The sequence below is a fragment of the Antechinus flavipes genome, chromosome 3 (genome assembly GCF_016432865.1).
Source record: "Antechinus flavipes isolate AdamAnt ecotype Samford, QLD, Australia chromosome 3, AdamAnt_v2, whole genome shotgun sequence".
NCBI lineage: Eukaryota > Metazoa > Chordata > Mammalia > Dasyuromorphia > Dasyuridae > Antechinus > Antechinus flavipes.
The window spans coordinates 486,396,389-486,412,810 of NC_067400.1; the positions used below are offsets into that span (position 1 = coordinate 486,396,389).

Sequence of the window (16,422 nt, forward strand, 5' to 3'; positions counted from 1 at the left end):
CATGACAATGCTATTGCCACTTGAGGAAAATGTTACGCCACCAACATCAGTGCCCATGTTCCCACAATGACAAACTCTGATGAGGTCAAAGAAAAATTTTATGCAGACCTGGAGCCCCTTATCATCAATGTGCCAAGAGGACAAGCATATAATTCTGGGTGACTTTGATGCTCTCAGAGTAGACTTAGACTATCAAACATGACAGGGAGTCCTTGAGAGGAATGGAACTGGAAACAGCAACAGCAATGATCACTTGCTATTAAGACTTGATTTCATCATTGTCTCATGATCGTTTCATCACCAACCCTGCCTTCCATTTATGTAAATGCAATAAAACTTCATGATGCATTTAATAGACTATTTGATTGTAAGAAAAATCAGAAAGTGAGAAAGACAATGTGTGGAGTAAAGTGTTGTGATGATCTTAGACTTATCTTCTCCACATGGAATATTCACATTCAACAACAATGCAGTATCCCCAAGGCAAAATGACTACCAGAAGAATTAATGTCAACATATTAGAGCTCTCCTCTGATAGGGAACAGTTTGTTGCTAACTTGGAAGGTAAGTTGAGCCAATTTACAGTTGGCAACAGTGGAGCAGAGAAGGAGTGGGTAGCTTTCAGAGACTTGGTGCAAATATCAAGACTGGTTTGGTGAAAATGATGGAGAAATTCAGAAACTACTTAATGAAAAATGAGAATTTCGCATGGTATACCAGCAGGATAGTTCATCCATATCTAAGAAGGTAGCATTCAATTAAGTAAAGTACAACTGTAATTTAAGAGGTATGCAGGATTCTTGGCTCAGTAAGAAGTTAGATGGAATTCAGTTTTATGCTGATAGTAACAATCAAAAGCACTCTTATGATTAACTGGGTCAAAGACCAATGGCGCATCTCAACTACATAGTACTGATGGAGCCACATTAATTAGGGATAATGAGATTGGTTGAATAATTCCATAGTGTTCTCAACAGACCACCATCAATCAATGCTGAAGTCAATGACCATTTACCTCAGGTTGAAGTCAATCACTCCTTAGCTGAAGTTCCAACTGAAGAAGAGGTTTCAATGCCATTAGGGTGCTTTCATTGGCAAAGCACATAGGACTAATTCTATTCTAGCTGAGATTTACAAGGCGGAAGGTTTATTGCTCATACAAAAGGTGGATGAAATTTTCCAGATCATATGGCAATAGGAGGTTGCTACAGAAGTTCAAGGATGCCTCTATTATCCATTTTAATGAAGGTAAAGGAAAAAGATTATCCTTGACAATCATGGGAATGGAGAGAGAAAGAATCTTTCTCTTAGTCACAGCTGGCAAGATTCTTGCCAGAGTCCTCCTTAATAGGCTGATACTACACTTGGAAGAAGGTCATCTACCTGAAAGCCTTTTGTGTTTCCAGAAGAGGCTGAGGAACAATTGATATGGTGTTTGCTGCCTGACAATCCTGGAAGAAATGCCAGGAGCAGAACAGGGTCTGTATATAACATTTGTAGATCTGACCAAGGTCTGTGATACTGTCATTCATGAGGACTTATGGGAAATTGTGTCAAAAGAAAAATCTATCAATGTAGCACATCAATTTCATGATGGCGTGCTTGCCTAGGTTCTGGACAATGGACAACGCTCTCATTCCCAGTCACCAATGGAATGAAACAAATTTGAGCTTGCTCCTGTGCTTTTTAGCACGATGTTTTCAGTTATACTATCAAATGCCTTTAATAAAAACAAACCAGCTGCCCCTCTAATGGTAAATTCTTCAACTGGAAAAGGCTACAGTTAAAGTGGAGGGAATGTTAATTCATGATTTTTTGTTTGCCGATGATTGTGCACTCAATAAGCTGAATGAATATGCATTCTCTAGAACTGAGAGGCAACAAAGTATGAATCTATTCTCTGCCGCTTGTGCCAATTTTGGCCTAACAATTATCACCAAAAACACATGGTTACTCCATCAGCCAGCATCACACCATCCATACATAGAACCATCGTTACAGCAAATGATGAAGTTTTCAAAACTGTGAATAAGTTCATTTACCTTGACAGTATACTTTCTAGGGATGTACACACTGAGAATGAGGTCGACAAATGCATTGCCAGAGTAGCTCAACATTTGGGAAGCTCCAAAGGAAAATGTGGAAGAAGAGAAGTATTAGACAGAGCCATTGTGTTGACCTCATTGTTATATGTCTGTAAAACCTGAGTCTACCAGAGTCATGTCAGGAAACTGCATTGTTTGCATTTGAATTATCTTATGGAGATTCTGAAGATCACCTGGCAGGAGAAGGCATTAGACATTCAAGTCCTTTGCAAACTAAACTGCCAAGCATTCCAACTTTACTGCAGAGAGCACAACTCCCTTAGATCGGCCCATATTATTCAAATGCCAACTATAAGCTTGCTAAAAAGACTATTTTATGGAGAACTCACACAAGACAAATGCTCATAATTTAGAATTATGCCCAAAGGGCTATCAAAATGTGCATATACTTTGATCCAGCAGTGTTTCTACTGGGCTTATAACCCAAAGAGAACTTGAAGGAGGGAAAGGGACCCACATGGGCAAAATGTTTGTGGCAGCCCTCCGGCTCTCTTCTAGTAGTGGCCAGAAACTGGAAACTGAATGGATGTTCATCAGTTGAAGAATGGCTGAATAAGTTATAGTATATAAACATTATGGAATATTATTCCTCTGTAAGAAAGACCAGCAGGATGATTACAGAGGTCTGGGGAGACTTACATGAGCTGATGCTGAGTGAAATGAGCAGAATCAGGAGATCATTGTACATGACAATATCAATATTATACAATAATCGGTTCTGATGCACGTGGCTCTTTTCAACAATGAGATGATTGATGCCAATTCCAAAAATCTTGCGATGAAGAGAGCCATCTACACCCAGAGGGAAGACTGTGGAAACTGAGGGTGGATTACAACATTGCATTTTCACTCTTTTTGTTGTTTGCTTGCGTTTTAATTTTTCCCTTTTTGATCTGATTTTTCTTGTGCACTAAGGTAATTGTATAAATTTGTTTGCACATGTATATTTTACCATGTTTAACATATATTGGATTACTTGCCATTGAGGGAAGGAGGTGGAGGGAAGAGGGGGAAAATTGGAAAATAAGGTTGTGCAAGAGTCAATGTTGAAAAATTATCCATGCATAATGTTTTAAAAATAAAAAGCTTTAATTAAAAAAAAAACAAATGCTCACAAGATGGTCAGAAAAACAGATACAAGTACACTACCAAAGTCTTTTTTAAGAACTTTAGAATTGACTGTGTGACATGGGAGACAGGGCATAGGATACCCAGTATGATGTGCCCTCATCAGAAAAGTGCTGTGCTCTGTGAACAAAGCAGAATTGAATTAGCCCAAAAGAAACTTGAGATGTGCAGTTAGAGAAGCCATTCCAATGTTCATAGGAACTCTTTGTGTCCAACCTGTGGCAGAGCATTTAGAGCTCCTCTTGATCTGATCAGCCACAGTCAGACACACTGTAACTTGACTCTACCATAGTGATGTCATTTTGATCCTCCTTGAGAATGAGGGACAACAACCAACCAAGCAAATATATATCAGATTATATAAATATATATTATAAATTATAGGTCATGTAAACAGTATACAAATACATTAATATAATATAAATATTAAATATATGTCACAGTATAGATTTATATGTTCTGTTTACATTCTATAGATGGAAAGCCAAGCTCAGAGAAATAACATTATTTGCTCAGAATTGGTAAATTGCTTAAAATGAGTAAGTTGTGGAAACATGACTCAGATCTAGGGCTGACTCCAGAACTGGCATTCTTTCCACTCTCTCATACTCAATAAAGTAAGCTAATCAGTTATAGTGTGTGTGTGTGTGTTTGTGTGTGTGTGATGGTATATATTTATATATTCTACTTTCTGGGACTTTCTAGTATTCACTCTAAAACTCTCCAGTATCTTCTCATGTTACCGGAGCATTCTAGTTCTTCTTTGGCTGGGTCTTCCATAGAAAGTCCAGATACCTATAGCCAAACCTTCTTTTAAAAAGACAAGATCTGGCGGTAGCGTGTAGAGAAAGCTTGAGAGAAGGGAGAGGTAAAAAACAGCCTTCCAGTTTTCCCTTTCCTAGGCTGGTCCTTTTCCTTTGGGGGAAGCGGTGAATGGGTCTTAAAGATTCAGATAAGCTTTGTATCATGTCTTATCCTGGTCATTTTCATAACTCTTGTAATTGGCATTTTTCAAATTATTTCTAACTTTGACCAAGTCATGCTGATCTAGGACACTACTTGTCGTTTTCATTTGTAATCATGTTTTCAGTTTGGGCTCTATGTATGTCTGTGTGTGAGTATACATTAATAAGCTACTAAATCCTATTTTGGCGCTATATCCACAGTAATCCCTCCCCATCTGATCCAGGAACAGGAGCATCATTTCATAGGTTATACTATAAATATTCATGAGATGCCCCCTCAGAAGCTTATTAGCAATCTCATGTGCATCCTAATTTATACCTGTCATGTCTGGGGAAGAAAAATATGAGAAAATGATTATAGAACAAGAAGGCTGGGCCTGATTTCGTCTTGGAAACAAAACAAGACTTTTTCCTTCTTTCTCCCAAAACAGTTCAAAGGCCCAGATAAATGTATTATTGCAATAAGATGACTTGAGCCTGTTAGGAACAGTCAGTGTTTTAGAGGAGAATAATGAGATCAATTTTCACGAGGAAATCCATGTTTTCTTGCCTTGTTTCCCATGCTGCTTTTAGCCCTGTAGGGCTTCATTCTTATATGAGGCAGCATTTGGAACTTAAAAGAAACAGCTGGTAGGGACTTGGCAATAACTCCAACAAGTGTTGGACTTTCGTGGCACATCAACTAGAAACTCAGCAAAGAGAGGACAGCAGTGCTTCTCTTGAATTGGTTGCCATGGGTTGAAAAGAGGAATATTTCAAATAACTTCCAAAAACAGTGTTATGAGAAGATGGGGGACATTGCAAGAAGATATCTGTAAGCAATGGAACATGAATGGAGGAGAAGGAAGTACTTGCTATACTGCAAGTGTATAATAAATATTTGGTTGATTAAATAGCAGAAGTACTAAGACTTTTTTTTTAAACAATCAGGACTAAATAGCGTACTCAGGATCACATAAGTGAGACATGATTTGAACTTAGGTCCTCCAGACTCCAGAGTCAGTGCTCTATCCACTGTACCACCCAGCTGCCCTAAGGAAATTCTTAAAAGTCTCCTAACTCACTCTGATGAGATAACAAAGTTGTTTATCCATATGAATTTTAAAAAAATGCTTCTCTAGCACCCCGTGACTTCATTTGTTCATAAGATCATATATTTAGAGATGGAAGAGACCACAGAAATCACATAGTCCAACCCTCTTATTTTCCCTGAGAAGGAAACTGAAGCCCAGGGATTTAAACATAGGTCCTCTAATGCCTCATTCAGCACACTTTCCACTGTTTCAAACTGCTTTTCAACTTGAAAACTCCCCAGAGTGATTACATTTTGAAAAAATATTCTTGTTAAATGATGCATTGACTATTTGGATGTTGACATCAGAGATCTGCTAGGGGAGACTTCTAAAAATGTCCACACTGGCCAAAGCTATGTATACAAGAGTCGGCATTGTTATAATTCTCATATTGGCCATTTTTACTTTTCTTCCCTTTTTCTATTAGTAATAAGGTAGATATGATAATAATTATAATAATGGAAATATCTGCACTAGAAAATGTCATCTATAGGAAGCCTGTCCCAATCTCTCCCTCCCATCTTCCTTGCTAGTATTTTCCCTCTATTAGTTATTCCAGCTTATTCTGTATATACTTTGAATGTCCATAGTCGTGTTTGTATGTTGTCTCCCCATTAGACTGAGTTCCTTGGGAACAGGTGCTGTTTTGCCTTTCTTTGTACCCTTTGCACTTAGCACAGTGCCTGGGATATAGTAGATACTTAACAAATATTTATTGATTTCATTGACTGAGTGGAGTAAGATTCTATTCAGGAAAGTCAAGACTTTCTCAGGAGGAAAAAGAAAAATATAATTAGCTGCTGCTTCTTTATTCTCTTAGAATGCCTTTTCCTAGTTCTTCTTTTGTACTTGACTGGATTTAAAGAAAAAATGGCTTAGGAAGTTCCACCCTGGGAAGCTCAACTTCAACTCAAGCAAAACTATACTATTTCTGTGAGATATTTAGCAGGCTAGACAATTTAATATGCTCCCAGGAACATAAGGGAGAAAAAGGTTGAGCTTTTCACCTAATTAAAGGTTGCATGATATGAGTTTTAAAAATTATTCAACTAGAAATTAAGCCTTATTATGAGCTTACCTACCCCTGAAAATACAAAGCAAGGCAAAAAATAGTTCCAACTCTCAAGGAGCTCACAGTCTAATAGAGATAGCAAAAAAGCAATTAAACACAAACAAAATGTATACAGAATGCCCTATGCATACATGTGTGTATATGTATATATATATGTATATATGTGTGTGTTTGTATATTTTTATTTATATATGTATACATATACATGTGCGTGTATTATATGTATGTATATATTTCCCTCCATTATTAGATTGTAAGGCCTTTGAGGTTAGGGACTGAGTTTTGTCCTTTTTTATCTTTTTTACCAACACCTAGCATATATAGTAAGCACTTAAGAAATGTTTATTGATTTATTAATTGATATATTGATAATCTTAGAAAAAAAGCTCTTCAACTAAGAAGGACTGAGAAAGCTTCATCTGACTGATGAAAATCTGAACAGTTTGACATCTTACTTGAGGTCTTATAAACTGTAATTTTATTGATTGTAAGTCTGAGCAAAACATTTTGCCAAGCTCTAGTTTATAAAAAAGAGATGATCATGTTGAACGTGACTTCCAGTTTTTCTTGGGTACATTATCCACTCTGAATTGCCCTTAGGGGATTTTCATATCACAGAAAGACCTTTCCTAAATGGTCTGGTCCCTTTCTTTAATAGCTCAATGGGAAGGTATTGTCTTATGTGCTCTCATGATTCACTAGCTGTGTTCTCTCTGTCATCTACATTTGCCTTAAACTCACATAGATAGGCAGACAGCTATTCAGCCTATTTTTCCATCAAAACAAAGTATAAGGAAGGCTGAAAAGGTAGCTACCCCCTATTCCACAAAACTCTTAATGGCCAGGTTAGAACTTCAGTATTGGTTGGCTGAGCTCAGGTGTGTGTGTGTGTGTGTGTGTGTGTGTGTGTGTGTGTGTCTTTGTGTTAGAGAGAGAGATAGAGATGAGAGACAGAGACAGAGAGAGGGAGAGGGAGAGGGAGATAGAAGAGAGAAAGAAAAAGAAGAGACAAAGACAGAGCCACACAGAGACAGAGACAGAGACAGAGAGAGAAAAGAACATACATATATGTGTATAACACATATATTCTTTGAAACAAACTAATACATAGCTGATTTCACTTCTTCATTGTCTTAAATCAAGTCTTCAAGTATTTTTAAATACTGTTATATGCTGGACTGTGCTAGCAAGGGAAGGCAAGATAATTCCTGCTCTTAAGGAGTTCATGGTCTGATGGAAGAGACAACATGAAAATAACTATATAGACAAGATAGATTGAAGATCAGCTTAGGAAAAAGGTGTTAGCATTAAGGAGTATTGGAAAATAAACACAAAGATCCAAGCTTTTGGAAAGGGGACTTAGTTGCATCAGATTTAAAACTATATTATAAAATGGCAGTCTTCAAAAGCATTGGTCCTGGTTAAGAAATAGTGGTGGATCAATGGAATAGGTTAGGTACACGAGATGGAATAGTCAATGACAATGGTAATCTACTATTTGATAAACACAAAGATTCCAACTTCTGGGCTAAGAATTAACTATTGACAAAAATTGCTGGGAAAAAAAAAAAAAACTAGAAAACAGTTTGCCAGAAACTAGATATAGGCCAACAGTTCACACTGTAGACCAAAATAAAGTCAAAATAGTCTAGCTGTAAAGAGTGATATAAACAAATTAGGGGAGCATGAAATCTTTTAGCTGTGAGATCTATGGATTAGGGAATACTTTATGATCAAACAAGAAAGAAAGAGCATTATGCTGTGTAAAATGAATAATTTTATTACATTCAGTTTTTTAAAATTTCCAATAAGCAAAACCAATGTTCCCAAGATTAGATTAGAAGGAAAGCAGGAATTGGGACAGGGAGGAGATGTACAACAAGTTTCTCTATTAAAGGCCTCATTTTTCCAATATATATAGGGAACTGAGTCAAATTTATAAGAAAAAAATCATTCCCCAATTGATAGTCAAAGGCTATGAACAGGCAATTTTCAGAAAAAGAAATCAAAGTTTATTTATTCATGTGAAAAAGGATCCAAGTCACTATTGATTAGAGAATTTCAAATCCAAACCTATCAGGTTGGCTAATATGACAGACAAGGAAAATGAAAAATATTGGAAGGGATGTGGGAAAATTAGGATACTCCTGCTTCATTGGTAGAATTCTGAACTGATTCATCCATTCTGAAGAGAAATTTGGTACTATGTCCAAAGGACTATAAAGTTGTGCTTATCCTCTGACCCAGCAATATCACTATTAGATCTGTATCCCAAAGAAATAGAAAAAAGGAAAAGAATTCATATATACAAAAATATTTATAGCAATTCATTTTATGGTGTCAAAGATTTGGAAATTGAGAGAATGATTATCAATTGCGGTGGGCAATATATATTGTGCTATAAGAAATGATGAGCAGGATACTTTTGGAAATATCTAGAAAGGTTTACATGAACTGATGCAAACCATGAAACTATCGCACATACTAAGAACAGTATGGTGCGATGACTTAGCTATCCTCAGCAATAAAATTCTCCAATACAGTTCTAAAGGACTGAAAAAAATGAAAAATGCTAGCCACATCGAGAAAGAATTGTTGGAGTCAAAATGTGTTCAAAGCATGCTTTTTAAAATTGTACTTTTCTTGTTTTTTTATCTATATTTTCTTTTATGTCATGACTAATATGGACAGGTTTTTCATGACTAAACAGGAATAATTTATATCAAATATCTTGTCTTCTGAAGGAGGGGGGTAATGAGGGAGAGGGAGGGAATTTAGAACTTAATATAAAATAAAATAATGTAAAAATTATTTTTATATGTAATTGAGAAAAAATAAATTTAAAAAAAGTATTGGGAAAGGATTTTTGTAGAGTGAGATCATCTTTATTTCAAGACTAGATCTCATGGACATAATGATACATGTCTCTTTGACTTAATTAAAATAAGTAGCTTCTCTACTCTATGAGCATTCCATGCATAAAAATTCAAGTGCAAAGAGGATTACCAAATGACCATTATTAAATGGTAAAGATCTCTCTTTTAACACACATGAGTTTATATTCCCCACAAAGAAACTCTTTCCCAACCAAAGACTGGTTTCTTCCTGCTATGACTTTTCTATTTCCTGAATTCCTTGTGCCGCTTAGACACATGGTGGCAGTAAAGGTCTATAGTCAACAAAACTGGATGACTTTATCCAAGAATTCTGTTTCATTGGCCTTTGGGATATTAGTGCTATAAAGCTTATATCTTCCATAACTCTTTATGTTTCCTGCAAGTGATTCCCACCAAAGATCAGGCAGAGGCTTTACTTTTAATTCAATACAAAGATCATGAGGGAATTTTTGACCTTCTATTCACTGGACAGAAATTGTGGCTCTGGACAGCTGAACTCAACGGGTGAAAAGTGAAATTAAAAAGACAATCCCACTCTGAGTCATTGTTTTGGAAAAAATTTTTTTTTAGAAAACTAGGATGGTTCAAGGGCTAATTTAAATAGATTTGTTGCTGCTCCCTTGGGCAATAGAATGAATTCATTTCTTAGTCTTATATTAGAGTAGATCTGATGTTTAGGCCATCCCAAGAAGCACTCATGGGAAAAGTCTTTATCTTGCTCTTTCTTCGGATTACATTTGATGCTGTTGATCACTTTCTCCTCCTGGAAACCCTCCACTCTCTAGGTTTTCATGATGCTATTTTCTCCTAGTTCATCTCCTACTTGAAACTCTCACCTCTTCTCTGTCTCCTCTTCTGACTCTTCATTAATATTATGCTTCCTAATTAATTGATTCCCTCAAGACTGTTCTAGGGTTACTTCTCTTCTCTTTCTATATTGTTTCTCTTGATAAGAGCTATCATGGGTTTAATTATCTTTATTCAGATGATCTGAGATCTCTATCGAGATGTCTCTCTTGAGATATAATCCCTCATCACCAATTACTTATTGCATATTTCAAACTGGATGTCCTAGAGAAATCTCAAACTCAACATATTCCCAACAAAACGAATTACTTTCTTCCCTTCCCACCTCAGTTACCTCTGATAAATTTCCTTATTTATGTCAAAGCTACTGTTATGCCTCAGTTTCCCTGCCTCAGTTTTCCTGAATTGTTCTGCCTCAATTTCCTTGAATTGTTCTTCCTCAGTTTCCCTGAATTGTTCTGCCTCAGTCTCCCTGATGGCAACCCTCCTTCCTGAACCTTAGGAGTGAGATCATTAGGGCTGGGATCCCTGACCACTAGCATGCCAAAGAGTTATAAAACTGCAGATGGCTTATCTCAGATGCCTAGATGGGACCCTCTGAACCAGACTTAGTGGCTCCTAGCCTCTTCCCAACTTCTCAGAATTTATGATTCTTTTTTACCCCCAACTAGTCAGAACTGAATTTATGGTCTTTTCTTGGAACTCCCCGCTCATCAGTGCTCAACCACCACCTTGCCTTTGTTTCCCTGATCACCGGAGCCCTATAAGAGTCTCTGGAGTCCCTTGCTACTTGCTGGATACTTTGAGACAAGAGTCTGATCCAGCCAGCTGTGGTCAACATGGTTCCTGTTTTGCCCCCAGTCCAAACTCTCCCTCTAATAAAATATTTAAAACCTCTAATCTCTATCTTGCCTCCAGAATTACAGTACCACCATTCTTACAATCTCTCAATTTCATAACCTCAGTATTAGATGATTACTAATATTATATGTCACTACTACCAAGAAGGCACCTTTGACCAATGAAACATGAATGGAGAAGGAAGTACTTGGTACACAGTAAATGTACAGTAAATATTTTGTTGATTAAATAGCAAAAGTACTAAGATTAAAGAAATTTAAAATTCTCTTTATTTTATTTTAAAGGTGAGATAATCACCCCCTCTCCCCTCCCTTCCTAAATCGCTAAAGCACTTGGACCCATGGTGGCAGTAAAGTCTTGCTTGCATCCGTGGGGACTGACCAGTGTGGGATGGGAAACTACCCACTTAGTAGAGTTTAAAAGAAATTGACTCCACTTCATGGCCTGCTTTCTTCCTTCCTCCCTTCAGAATAGGACATGTAAATCTCTGTAACTTCTTGTGAGGGATGGAGTAAGGGCACCTCCCCTTTATGTTGACTTAAACATTTGTGCTACCCAGGAACTTGAAGCCTGCATCATGGGATTCTGGAAGCTCCTTCTGCTTAGCATCCCCTTCCTGAATAGCTACTTCAAGGCAATGTCTTCTGGTCAGTAAGGTTAAGAGTTGAGACTCCTCCTCCTTTCCCTAGTAGATTTCTATAAGAAATTGCAGGGAGCACCTCTCATTGTACAGTTGACACCCACTGAGGGACTCTTGAGAGAGCTATTCTTGAAAAGTCTATCTTTAAGAATAAACAAAAGGCATGTTGAGGAGGGGAAAGGAGGGGAGGGGCAATTGGTTACCACCTTTCCATTAGGAAAGGCACATATTATGAGTGAGCATTATTCTAGTCATTCAATCTTTTATTTTATTTTGTTTTAAAGAAGTGAAAATCATGCCCAAAGCAGAAGAGGGAGAAAGGGAACTTAAAACTTACTGAAAGGCTGAAGAGATCAATGACCTAGATATTTCACTTTTTGTCATCTAGTTCGCCAGAAGAAATTGTTTTGCCAATGACTGGCATAATAATTAGTTCCTTGTTCTCATACATTCTACATGTCTAATTACTTGTCACATTTTGTCATTTATACTTCTATATATCTTGCAGCAATGCCTTTCTGTCTAATCACTTAGTTGCCACTCTATTTCAGGCATAATCATATCAAAGTTGGACTATTTCAATTGATATCTCTTTTTAAGTTTATTAATTAATCTCTAATTGATATTTTTTAAGTCTATCCCTATTCCAAACCATACTCCACATGCACCAAATTGATTTTCCTAAAGAGTAGTTCTGACTACCAATCTGATCCTTCATTTCTTCACATTTAAGATGTTGCAGTTGAATCAGATGATTTCTCATGTCTCATCCAGTTCTAAAGACCCTATAATTTCTCTTTGTTTTTTTGCTTTCCCACCCCCCACATCTACCTCATCTTCTCCTCCTCCTCCTTCTTATCAATCCTAGCCTCAATATCACTATTTATGATCAATCAGCATGATGTTTGGCTCCTCTGAATCAGTATACCCTTCCTCTGACATATAGTGACTATGGGTAACTAAATCTCTTAGCAACTCGGCACTTAAGGCAATTGTATAAGATTATCAATTGTAGAAAAAGTTCTAAGTTGTATCGATAAAATTTCTTCATCTGGAGTTTCCTATTCCAGTGACATCATAAATCCGGATCATTATCCTAATCCCTAAGGGTAAATGTGAGCAGAAAGTTGTTTGTGCAATTCAAATTAAACAAATGCTTTTATGGGAATTTCTTAGACCCAAAGAAGAGAGAACAAGAAAGAAACTAAGTGTCTTATAGATTCAATATAGAATTGAAGGGTATATTTTTTAAACGAATGAGCAAATGCTTTAGTTATAGAATATAACCTTAAATGTCTGATGTTATAATTGTTATCACTGATTAAGTAGATTGATTGGGTGTCTACCACATTCATTTATTATAGCTGCAGTCTCAAATTACTGTCACCTCTCTTTTCCTCTGCCTTAGGTAACATGTTCTTGGTGAATCTGGCTTTGGCAGACCTGGCGGTTGCCTTGTACCCCTACCCTCTGATCCTGATGGGCATTTTCCACAATGATTGGGCCCTGAGTGAGATACACTGCAAAACCAGTGGATTTGTGATGGGTCTCAGCGTCCTTGGCTCCGTCTTCAACATCACCGCAATTGCCATTAATCGCTACTGCTGCATCTGCCACAGCCTTGGCTACCACAAGATCTACAGGGCTTGGAATACTACCCTCCACGTCTGCCTCATCTGGGTCTTCATGGTTATTGCCTTGGTGCCCAATTTTTTTGTGGGCTCCTTAAAATATGAGCCCCGCATCTATTCCTGCACGTTTATCCAGACAGCCAATGCCCACTACACCATTGCTGTGGTGGGGATCCATTTCCTTGTCCCTATCACGATTGTCACCTATTGCTACCTGAGGATCTGGGTGCTGGTGATTCAATCCAGAAGAAGGGTCAAGTTGGCGATAAAGCCCAGGTTGAAACTGAGCGAGGTCTGGAATTTCCTCACCATGTTTGTGGTGTTTGTGATTTTTGCCATTTGCGGGGCTCCATTGAACTTTATTGGTCTTGCTATAGCTATTAACCCTTTGGACATGGCTTCCCAGGTCCCAGATGGGCTGTTTACCACGAGCTACTTCCTGGCTTATTTCAATAATTGCCTGAATGTCATTATATATGGTCTTTTCAATCAGAATTTTTGGAAGGAATACAAAAAAATCCTTTTGTTTCTATGGATACCAAGGTACTTCTTTCAGGATAGTTCCAAGGATGGGACTAACAATCAGAGAAACAGCCTGATGCTTTACACATAGAGACCAACAACTTGTAATCTTTCTACAGAGCACTCAGAAGGAATCAGTATATCTGGGGTGAGTTCTCTGGCAGAGCAAGGAAAGGACTGGTGGAGTCCTGGAGCAGATGGGCTCTGAGACCCTTACATTATTTTTTTAATTAACATTTGACTTGTGCATCCTGATCAGCTAATTTTTGGACAAGATGTTCAGTGGATTTGTACATGGTTAACTAAGCTCATGTGCTCACTATCTCTTTGCACAGTGGTACAGGTCTCTTTAATTTTCTGCATTGTTGCTCTGGGTATTTGGCACACCTGAGGGAAGATTCAGGCGCTCCATAAAGCAGCAAGGTTTAATTTCTGGTCTTCCAACACATCTTTCTGAGGACTTCTGACTACACTGATATTTTGACCTCTTGGTGCCATATTTTCACTGTTCCATCCAGAGACAGAAAGACCTTCCTTCCTAGCATGGTGTCAAGATAAATCCTACTTGAGGGAAAATTAGTCCTCCAAACAAGAAGGTCTCTCTGAAAAAGGAGCCTCAGCAAAGTTAACAAACATCTTAGGTCTCCCCTCCATCTTTATCATTAGATGAAAATAGAGAGCTAGGACTATCTTTAAGGGGGAGGAAGAAAGGACCACCCAAAAGTAGCCAAGGAGCAGGTAATGAGGTTGGGGAAGGAGAGAAATAAACTTGTGTTTGTGTGTAAGAGAGAGAAAGGGGGAGGGGAGTGGCATGGGTGGAAGGGAGGTAGTTCTTAATATGTATAAAAGACCTTCAAGTACCACCATAAAATCATATTCTCCCTCACTCTTTCTATAAGTCATTTCTCAGATATTGATAGTCCCTGTGGGATTCCCAAAGATTGAACTGATCCGTCTAATTTAAGGTGTCCTGAATCCATCCCATCCTTCCATGCGTGTAGGAATAAATGCAGGAGATATGTTGCATTTATATGGGATGCTCTAGTTGTAGTCTAGTTATGTCATGATCATCTCCCTGATATCAGTAAGACAGGGGGATGAAGGGAGAATTGAGGTGGAGGGAGCAGATTAGAACCAGCTCTGGAGAACTGATTGTGATTTTTATTGTGAGCATTCATACATTGGAAATCATACAAGCTATATAACTCAAAGCTTGATTTATTGGGTGGTTTTTTGATTGTGTAGACTTAAGAAAGTGAGGGAGAAAATGTTAATAATGCACATAAAACTTAAAAGTGTGTTATGGGCAAAAACTCACCCGCCCAGCCAATTGTTAAATATTAATACCCTGGCACTTGCCTGGGTATAGGGATTAGGACCATATGTCAAATACACATGTTTGAAACTTTCGCAGTCCACCAAGAAAGCTTTTCTTAGAATCTCATAACCTATCCCTGGCTACAAGCCCTATTTGTTCTATAAAGCCATGATCCTCACAATCACCTATGACCTGGCTACAAATACTGGGCTCTTTGCAAGAAGAACTTCATTCCACAGAAGAATCATGGGCACACCCAAGCACACACGTATGTACGCATACATGTGCACACACACAGAAAGAAGTAACTATAAAGATTGAGGGGAGGACTATTTCAATGTTTTTCAAACGTCAGTGTCTAACACAGTGCCTGGCACCTATTAGGTACTTAATAAATGCTTCTTGATTGAGAGAGACAGAGAAATGGGGTAGGAATAAGGAGGGGAATACAAAAGAGAGTGGAGAGTGGGGAAACATGAGGGAAACAACCCTGAAGTGAAGCTTTAACTAGAGTGAGGCAACTGGGAGTTTGACTCAGTGCCCTCATTTCGTACAGCACTCGTATTCCTTCAGTAATATAGAAATATTAGAGCTTAACAACTCCCTAGCAAAGAGAATTAGTTATAATCTGAAGCTACCAAATGATAGACTGGAATGAGTTCCTCTCTTGCCATCCCCTCCTCCCTCTGTGCCTTTTACTACAAGCTCCCCAGAAGTAACATAATGGATATCTCTCCTTTTCTGATCTGTTTCCTGCCTTTAGAAGGGAAAGCCCATTGTGAGGGCAGTGTGTGTGTGTGTGTATGTGTATGTGTGTGAGAGAGAGAGAGACAGAGAGACAGAGAGAAACAGAGATAGAGACAGAGACTGAAACAGAAAGAGACAGACAGACAGACAGAGACAGAGAGAGAGAAAGAGAGAGAGAGGAAGGGAGGGAGACATTTACCTTGTCACTCAGGTTTTGCTTAATATTACTTACAATTCACTAACCTAAACTTTTCCATCTTTTTCTATAGGTTGCTGTTCTTGAGTCTGGAACTGGGGAAATTGATACAAATGAGGCAAATTAGACATCTGATGAGATATATATATATATATACTTACACATATGTATTTGTATATATGTATATGCATATGTTTGTATATTTAACACATACCAGGACTATTTCAAACTGGAAGATTTGACTCTCAATAAAGAAAATTCTGCCTGAAATACTTTTGTTGGAATTGTTTTCCTGATAATCCAAGTACCCACATTTTTCCTGTTCCCCCTGTTTCACATGTATGCTGGTTGTTTCTTTCCCCATAGTACTTCACTCATTTTCCTATGTAATCCCTCAAAGTCATCATAATGCTGTTGTACACCACCTCCTATTCTCACAAAGCACATTTCCACACATAAT

At 37.8% G+C, this 16,422-nt stretch overlaps 1 protein-coding gene across 1 annotated transcript in view; it reads left to right on the forward strand.

The window, feature by feature from the left end:
* MTNR1B (melatonin receptor 1B) overlaps window positions 1-13,792 on the forward strand; it is a 32,759-nt gene extending 18,967 nt beyond the window's left edge. The window contains 1 exon segment of the mRNA XM_051990692.1: window positions 12,957-13,792. Coding sequence (XP_051846652.1) covers window positions 12,957-13,792 — 836 coding nt within the window.
* The last annotated feature ends 2,630 nt before the right edge of the window (window positions 13,793-16,422 follow it).